General features: G+C 35.5%; 1 protein-coding gene across 2 annotated transcripts; it reads left to right on the top strand.

The window, feature by feature from the left end:
* The first annotated feature begins 1,225 nt into the window (after positions 1-1,225).
* On the top strand, positions 1,226-7,476 carry LOC145598830 (mitochondrial ATP-independent inner membrane protease subunit 2-like). Of its 2 annotated transcripts, none has more exons than XM_081655223.1 (5): positions 1,226-1,384; positions 2,625-2,797; positions 6,080-6,263; positions 7,005-7,114; positions 7,216-7,476. In XM_081655223.1, the coding sequence occupies exons 1-5, from the start codon at positions 1,313-1,315 to the stop codon at positions 7,295-7,297; spliced, it is 621 nt and encodes a 206-aa protein (XP_081511349.1). In that variant the 5' UTR covers positions 1,226-1,312; the 3' UTR covers positions 7,298-7,476. The 2 variants fall into 2 exon arrangements, with proteins under 2 accessions (XP_081511349.1, XP_081511350.1); XM_081655224.1 differs by having other exon boundaries at positions 7,008-7,114; positions 7,216-7,475.
* The last annotated feature ends 1,940 nt before the right edge of the window (positions 7,477-9,416 follow it).

Genomic DNA, 9,416 nt, shown 5'->3' with positions numbered 1-9,416 from the left:
GAATGAGACAACTTTTGATTTTGTCATTGTTTATGTACATTTGATCCAAAATTTCATATTTATGAAACTTTGGGATTTTTATATTTGTTTGGGTGTCTTTTTTATATTCATAGAATGGTAGAATCTTATGTTGTAATCTATCTTGCTCAATCTTAGTTTAGCTCAATCTTTTTGTCAATTATTAATACAGCCTAATATGATGTGTACATATGTGCAATTGCACAAATGTTAGAGTCAGTACATAACAAATTAACAAGTTCTAAGCAAAAACATTATATTTGTCACGTATATCGATCATCCTTATTAATTGGGGTATAAGTTAACATGTTGTATTGATCACTTTCAATTTTTATACTCCTTTTTCTTTGTGAATAGAATCAAAAGATCAGATTAAAGTAAACTACAAGTATTTCTTTTCAGAGAAAATCCTAGTACATATTTGATATATACATAGTTGTCTGCGGAGTGTAACAATGATAAACTTGTCAATCGTCAATGATTTTAATGGTTTTACTCTAGAAATAAATGGCTAATTTAGTACTAATCATATTCATTTTCTCTTCTTCTCTTTAAGTCTTAAGCTTCGAAAACGAATTGTTTGGAAAATGAGAAAGTTTATTCACCCATGTTGTAATCATGGAAGCTTGTACCAACCTAGTGGCACTATCTACTATGGTAAGGATTGTTGCCTCATGGTTATGGGACAAATTCCACTAATAAACAACTTGGGATGGGAGGCTTTAACCGGCCGATTTTACAGTAGAGTGTCTTCTCTTTATCTACCAAAAATTTAAAAACAATTACTCCGTAACTTTTACTATTGGAAGAACAAAATTAGGGTCTGTTCTCTTACGTTGAAATTCAGTTCAGTTCAGCTGAGTTCAGTTCAGTTCAGCTCAATTTAGTTCAGTTCAGTTCAGTTCAGTTCAGTTCAGCTCCTAATTTCCTTCTCTTATAAAATATTCAGTTCAGTTCAGTTCAGCTGAGTTCAGTCAATGAGAACAAACCCTTTAGTACAACAAATATTTTTTTTTTTACCTAAAGATTTATAGATCACGAAGTACTCGTGCCGGACCCGAGAAAAAATTAATTTTGGTGAAAATTTGACAGTCACCTTGGAGGTTTAGAATCGAAGGGTTTTAGGAAACCCAAAAAGGAAAAAGAATTAAATAGAAAGGAGATGGCACCTTCTATTTCACCTTCACCATAATTATACAAGTAGTTGAATAATTTTCTCGTGAATTTGAAGCATTAGTATTGGATTAATCAGAGACCCCCCAAAAAAAAGTTTAATTAAAAAAAAAAAAAAGCAATGGTTTCTGTATCAACATGGTGTCGCTACATCGCCCACAAGCTTGAATACTCCATGGCTGTCAGCTGGAAGGTGTCCATTATTTCTCTCTTCTTTCTTTTAATCATCCAAATTCAATCTTTAATTCAATTTTTCATTGTTTTGTGATTTGTTTGTGTAATTATTGAGTAATTTGTTAATGGGTATTTTTGTTGATGTTGGGTTTTGCTTATTTTCTCGGAAAAGGGTGTTCTTGAACCTCAATTTGAATCTGGGATGAATAATTTCGTTTGTTTGGGTGTCGTTTTTATGATTTTGCTCCTAAATTGTTGGTAAAACGATGGGATTTTTATTTGATGCTTTTGGGGTTTAGGGTTTATGATCTATAATTGTTTGTTTGATGTTAAAGGTTCGATCTTTTCGCATTGCTCATTGTAATTAGCTAGATATCTGTAAGATTGTAGTAAATACTTTGTGAATTATTGGGTTCTTATGCCTGCATTGAGTAAAAGGGCTATATTTCTACTATGGTTATCAGTATGACAATGAAATAAGGGTGTAATGAAAGAGTCTTTGATAGATATAACTTGCAAAATATAGTACGGAGTAGTACATTTTATCCTTGCTCAATTACTAACATTCATATTTAGGTTGTACGAAGCGTATAGATTTGAGTAGCTGCCATGTTTAAATCTCTTTGTTCAATTTTGGATTATATGTGCATAACTTTTCTTTGCTATTACTCACTCTACCTGTTTGTTTACAATGTGTTTGCACCAGTGTTCTTGAGGGAGGAGGGGAATGGGATCATATAATCCATATAACTTGTCTTTTGGGGTGCAATGAGAATTTGATAGTTATGGAGTGGGAGGTGGCACATTTATTTGCTTGTGTGTCTTGGAATATTAGTTGATGATTATAAGGTGGGGATATCAATATTATTGTCTGTTGCAAAATTTTAAGTTGCGCTGCCTCATCTTTCAGGAAGAACTTTCTATCTCTTATAAACATACAAATTCTGTGGAAGAATTTTAAGTATGGCTTTTCTTTCATGAAAATAGCCTATTTCTGTCTTCTACAGTTTGTTTAGGGATTAGGTTTTATATATTTTAACCATCTATGTTGCCTCTGGTGAACAGTAATCAGAAGAATTTATGGGTTGTTGTTACTGATTCTCTGCATCATCTTTTGATTCTTTGCCTTTTGTAAAGATGTGCAAATGCCATGTTCTCTGCATCATTTCTTGCGTTTATTATTGATAGTGTTTAGTTTCGACATTACCAGTATTCTTAGGGTGCATCTTTTCTGATTGGAGTGTTTAATGTGTTTGAAGAACTATAAAGGAGGTCGGATAACTGAAGGTCAAATAGGAGACACCGTGTGGAAAAACCTATTTCAGGGCAAGGTAACTTTCTTACATTGGAATAAAGGAGAGGAGATGGCTCCTACAATTGCGTCCGAAGGTGGAACTCTCTTAGTTAGAAAAATACCAGTTCCAGGCCCAAGGTAATTTGCAAATTGTTTATTTATTTATTTATTTTTTATTGTTCTTCATTCTTTTGGAATGCTTATCAATTTCATACCCTTTTGCTTTTGCATACTAATAATTGGTATTGTTGAGTTCTCACTGGTATGTGGGATGTTATCACTCGTCAACCATATCTTTCATGGAGATCAGTGGGGGATGTTAATGTTTTTAGCCTTGCATTTTTTTGAGTAGGCCTGGTCTTTTGTTTGCTCTTAGTGTATGCATTTCTTAATTTGTTGTTGTTTGCTTGTTTGGAGTTGAATTTGGGTTGATTTTTTTCCTATGAAATGGTGATTTTTATTTCTTTCTGTGTCCTTTATAGAGCTTTTGCTTTCTAAGTGGCATGTACATTAAGAAAAATTTAAGAGCAGAATGAAAGATTGCTGTTGAAAAAAGCGAGAAAACTTGATGAAAGTATTGTAATTGAATGATGATAAAGGGTTGATTTGATGGTTAGAGAGAGTAAAGTTAAGGTGACAAAGAAATGGGAATTTATTTATTGAAACATTTCGAATAGAAAATTGGTTAGTTAGATATGAGACGGTGGGACTGGGAGCGTTAGATAATCAAAGTTCTAGCAGGTTTTTGTATGTACTCTGTAATTTTCACCTCAGATGTATCATGTGCTTCCTTAAGGCAATGTGTAGATTTTGCTATTACTGCTGAATTGGAAAGATAAGCTTGCTGTAGTGGTCATTAAACCTTGTGCAAGCATATACTTTTGGTTTTTTGATGTAATTGGTTGGGTTTAATGTGATAATGTGTAAGATACTAAGATGTATTGGTAGATTGGAAGAGGAGGCTGAAGGCAAACAGTATTGCTGAAATTTGGAAATTTATTTATTTAGCTAGTGGTGAATACATGGAAGAAGATAGTGGACGCATGTTTTAGGGAAAATTCTTGTTGTTCAAGGCTTTAAGCTCTCAGTCTTAAGGGTACAGTTAAAGTGGAGCTCTCTATCATGAACCAAGTTGCCGGCTTTTCTCTTATTGGTAATATTGGCTTATAGAGCTATAGATAAGTTTAGGTGTGATGTCAAGGACTAGTGTTTTTCTATGGTTCTCTTTGTATGGCTTTGTGCCTTTGTGATATCCTATCTGAAGGCTTGGTTTGTTTTGTCTTCTTTAATAAGATTGCCTTCCCTTGGTGTTTATTTGATTGAAAATTCTGTCAGACTAGATTTTTTTATTTTATTTTATTTTAATCAAAATGTGTGAGATAGCACCCTCTAAAATTATTTGTGAGAAAGTACTTAAATAGTTTTAGATATGGGGTATTAAACTTGACACATTTTGGCCAGAATCTGGCCAAAGGATCAAATTTTCAACTGTTTACCTCTATTAATTTTCTACTATATGTACGTAAAGTGCATGTTTCCCCCCTTAGACCGCTCACTCTCTTTAATCTCTCTCATCTTCTTCGTCGTGCGCCTGATTTTTTTCTCTTCTCTTTCTCCCTCTCATTTTGCTTCAATTTAAGTGACAATACCTTTTTTTCTCAAAATTAATGCAACAAAGCCTTGCCAAATCATCAAAATAATACTCCGAAGTCCAACCATGCAAGAATATGGGACTACATAAATAAATTTAAAAAAAAAGGAAGAGTACTGTCATCTAACACTCTAATATTAACGCAAATTACTCTCACCAAGCCAAAATGTGAAATTTCTCGCCCCTCTATCTTGGTTGATTCTCCTTAACCAAAATTGGAAAATCAAATTGAGGATGAATATCATTTATTTACTCAACTTAATCAAATGTAGTAGATATTGGACCAACTAAGTATAGTGAAGTGAATGTGTTCTATTTTGACTAACAAACACCATACAGCCCATTATGCTATTATATTTTTTCAATCTTTTGAATTTGAGCAGCTTTTAACCGATTGCTACAAAACCACAAAATTATCGGTAAAGGATTTGGAATTTATGTATGACGGAGAATCGGAGATACATCTAGTTAAGGAGAATAGGAGATCATGTAGAGGTCAATATTTGGGGCAAATTTTCTGTTGAAGGGTGCTTTTTTTTTGGCATTTATGTTGGTCTATTGTGAAACCAAAATTCAGTGAAAGAGAGGCAGAGGAAAAACATAAGAAACAGTTTAGAGGGAGAAAAATGAGTGGGTTTTCCATAATGTCATGAGAGAGACCGGAAGAAGATAAAAACAAGATCAGAGGGCTTATAGAAGATGAGAGGTGAAAAGTGAGAGAGAAAGATGAGAAGAGACAAAGAGGATTAGAGTAAGATCAATGGGAGGAGATAGAAAGGAGCATGTTTGAGGAAATATTACAGGAGTAACAAGAGTATACTTCAAGTGTGGGAATAGAAGGAAAGGCAAAAAAAAGTCGTAAAACAACAAGAAGTTTGACTTTTAGATTGGATTCTAGCCAAAAGGCACCATTATTACTAAACATGTTTTATAAAATGTTTCCCCACAAAAAATTCCTCTTCAGATATAGTTCTGTATGACTTAACCCCTTCACTCCAAAAAAAAAAAAAAAAAAAAAAAAAAAGTGCACATTTCCTAAAGAATTTGGGACGGAGCAGTTTGGTGATTGATTATCTTGATTAAGAAGCTATAATTATGTTAATTGAGATCAGTCCCTTTGGATTTTTCTGTTTCAACTCTAATGATGCTGTGGTCATTTAAAGATTTCATTCCGCAGTCTTGAGCATCGACATGTTAGAAGATTGGATACTACTCATTCTTCACAATCCGTATCCCATTTTGTGCTGTCCAATCCATTGCTCCCTTTATCAAACATATTTCATTCTTGAGCTTATTTTACTGTCAATTGTCAACTCTAGACTTCTAGCAACTGTTACGTCGCTGGAGAAAATTAATTTAGTGATCCTTTCTCAAGAAATCGAATAGATAACTGTATATGTATGGTTTTTTTTTCAAAACTAGCTTAAGAGTTAACAAAAACTTATTTACTTTACTCTTCACTTTACATTATCCCACTTTTTGTTCAATGGGCACGGTCACAGAGCTAAGGGTGTCAGATATGACTCATGTCAGTATATGTTTGATTGCAAACTCACTGTGGTAAAAATCTTAAGTCAAGAGGTCGGTTTTATAAAATAGGTAACTTGTGTCAGGATCTGGAATTCTGTATAATTTGGTATAGTATCTAGAAATTTTTTATGTATATAATGAGACTGATTATATTAAGAAGTAAGAACAGAGATTTCTGAAATTTTTTGTTATTGTTGGCTTCTGGTTAAGATTTCTAAATGTTTATTTTACCATGACAGTCGTGTTTTCATTGGAGATGTAGTGGTCCTGAAAGACCCTGAAAGCCCAAAGGACTATCTAGTCAGAAGATTAGCTGCCACTGAAGGATATGAAATGGTCTCGAAGGATGAAAAAGAGGAGCCTTTCATCCTAGACAAGGATGAATGCTGGGTTCTTGCTGACAATGAAGCTTTGAAGCCAAAGGTACTGTCTTTTGCCATGTCTTTCATATGGCACCCTGCTCATAAACTTGCATTAGCTTTTAACAGAACAGTGTTTGAATTTCGTAGGCATACTATCTATATGTTTAAATATCTTGCTGATGTTTGACTTTCATATGGATATATTTTCATTTTATTTTTGCCATTTTAACAGACCCTAAATTTATCATTCATTCCATTACTCATTGCACAGTTTTTTTGCAACTTGTTCTTGTTCGTTCTGGATTTTCCTCCTTTCTATAGACTGTATCCCATATTATACTTCAGACTTGTTTTGGTATGGAGAGTATGAATAGTGGTGAGAGAGAAAAAAGAATAAGAAAAAAGGGGGCGGTTAGTGAAAATGTACTTCAAAGACAATTCTGCAATTAACTTGGGATTGTCAATAAAGGGTAGGGTGCTAAATAATATGGGACATTGGGAGTAATTATGCGTTTATGATCCCGATCTGCTGTACAAATTCTTTCCATATTCATTCCCATGAAACAAGGATGTATTTGTGGACATAGGAATGGATGTGATGTGGAAGCTTGCTCTAGACTTTGTGAAAGTCAAGAGAGGGCTTGGACTGGAGTGAGTAGCATCCTAAATAGTATCGTTTGTGTTTATTTTTACTGCAATTACTGCAATTTTGATCAATTTACCATGTTCTCAGATGCTAAGCAAATTCTGACTTTTATTCTCCTCTCTCTCCTACCCCCACTCCAACCCCAACCCCCTGAAGCAGGAAGCCAAGGACAGTAGAACTTTCGGCCCAGTTCAGATGTCAGACATTATTGGTAGAGTTATATATTGTTTGCGCAATGCTGTTGATCATGGTCCTGTGCGAAACAGGTATGTGCATCCATTTACTTCATCATGTTTCGTTTATTGTAAATTTACCCAACTATCTTTGTCAACTAGCTTAATAATTTGTTGAAATATTTTTCCCTCAGCGAGTTTAGTGTCAAGAAGGATTTGCCCGTATTAGAAGTTGAGCTCGATGTTGAAGAAATGGCTAAGAATCACAAAACTTAAGTTGAATCAGCCAATGTGTTAGAGTTCGTTGAATGGGGTTATGCATAACCAACCCCCTTATAACTCGTACACCCCGGCAAAATTAGGGCCTTGCTGAATTGTTTTGTATGTACCCTCTTTTTTCTGATCATATCTTTGTGGCGAAAAATATTCATTGTTTAAAATTACGTTATGGAGAAAAGAAACTAAAATAATGAAGAGATCATTCTGAGTTGCTGATGAGATTGGCACTTTTGGTTAATATGCTGTTTTCTTCTCGAAAATGTGAGGATGGCCAGTATCAGATTTCGGATTTTAAACTGTTATCTGAGTAATAATGCTCTGAACATCTATGCGCAGTTGATTATCCATTTAATTTAAATAGCGTCCATGTATTACATATCTACATACTTTCTGTGAAGAAATTAGAGGTTTGGCTAATATGGCAAGAATGAGAAGATAAATCGTGGGTTGAAACTTGGAAGTGGAGTTGGATGATTTCTGTTAGATGTTACTCGAGCTGTTAGAATGAGAAGAATGTTTTTATGATAGCAACTCAAGCTCAGACCTGATTTTGCTAAGCAAAATGGAGGACTGAATCAATTAACCCAGGAAGCTAGCCAAAGAGAAAGCAGGGCAGCTCGTTGGAATTAATTGTATGAACAATAATAGAGAGAGAGATAGAGATAGAATGTAGAGAATAGGGGATTTTTATTCATAAAATCTTACTTAGTTCATTACAAGGATTGGCTTAAATAGCCTTGAAAATAGCTGCTGACTAGCTTAGCTCACTAGAGACAAAATAGCATAACGGCTACAAAATAACAACTTGCTAAAAGACAAATTACAGCTTTTCATCCTTAGCTAATATTCTCTGTATTATTCTTCTCCTTTCTTTCTGTGAAGCTTCCTCCTCCAGCTGTCATTCTTCCGTTCTCAGCTGCCACTTCATCCTCTTTTGTACTGTTTCCTTCCCGCTCAGCTTCCATGCTAGCAATTGTATCAATACCTCCCCCATTAAGAGATCCTTGACCCCAAGGATCAAAGTTTGGATAGAGCTCTTCCATTTTCTCAGCATCTTCCCATGTAGCTTCCTCTGCACCAGCCATTGCACTACAACATGGTTTCTTTTCTTTACACTTCTCTTGCCAAGGACAGCTATAGGGGTTCTAGTGACAGGTTGCTCTGATGGGTAGGGAGGGATTTGGGTAGAGTCAGAGTCACTTGGAACAGGACCTTGGTGTTTTTTGAGTAAAGACACATGAAAGGTAGGGTGTATTTTTGAGGCAGCTGGTAACTTCAGAGTGTAAGCAACCTTCCCTATTTTTCTGAGTATCATGTAAGGACCATAATACCTAGGTGAGAGCTTCTCATTTCCTCAGCCTGGACTGAGGATTGCCTATAAGGTTGCAATTTCAGATATACCCAATCTCCTACTTCAAAGGATCTTTCTGTGCCTATCAGCCATCTGTTTCATTCTATTCTGAGCTTTGTGCAAATTGTCCTTGAGCATCTGAATTGCAGCATCTCTTTGCTGTAAACTTCTGTCAACACTGTCAATCACACAAGTCTCAGCTAGGTAGGGTCTATGAATTGGTGGTGGGGTGTTGTACAGAATTTCAAAAGGGGTTCTCTTGCTTGCTGTGTGATAGTTGGTATTATGACCAGTCTTGTGGTCTCTCAAAACTTATGCATCTCAAATAGGTCTCTAGGCACCTGTTCAAGACCTCAGATTGCCCATCTGTCTGGGGATGGTAGGCGTGGTAGGCAGTTGATAGGTTATGTTGGACACCCTGCAACTTCATAAATTCAGTCCAGAATTGGCATATCTCTGTCAGATACAATAGTCTTAGGGAAGCCATGGAGCTTGAAAACATTGTCTAGATAAGCTTGTGCTACTGTCATTGCAGAAAAAGGATGTGATAAGGCAATGAAGTGTGCATATTTGCTGAGCGTGTCTATGACCACCATTATGACTTCCTTCCCAAATGAGTTGGGTAAGCCCTCAATAAAGTCCATAGTGACTTCCTCCCAAATAGACTCTGGAATAGGTAGAGGCTGCAACAACAACCCTGGGTATGCCTGAGGATCATATTTGCATTTTTGGCATATTTCACATTGCCTCACATAAGCCTTGATA

Source organism: Chenopodium album, chromosome 20 (assembly GCF_948465745.1).
Source record: "Chenopodium album chromosome 20, dcCheAlbu1.1, whole genome shotgun sequence".
Taxonomy (NCBI): domain Eukaryota; kingdom Viridiplantae; phylum Streptophyta; class Magnoliopsida; order Caryophyllales; family Amaranthaceae; genus Chenopodium; species Chenopodium album.
The sequence above is the reverse complement of the archived record's forward strand: the minus strand, read 5'-3'. Positions and strand labels throughout refer to the sequence as shown.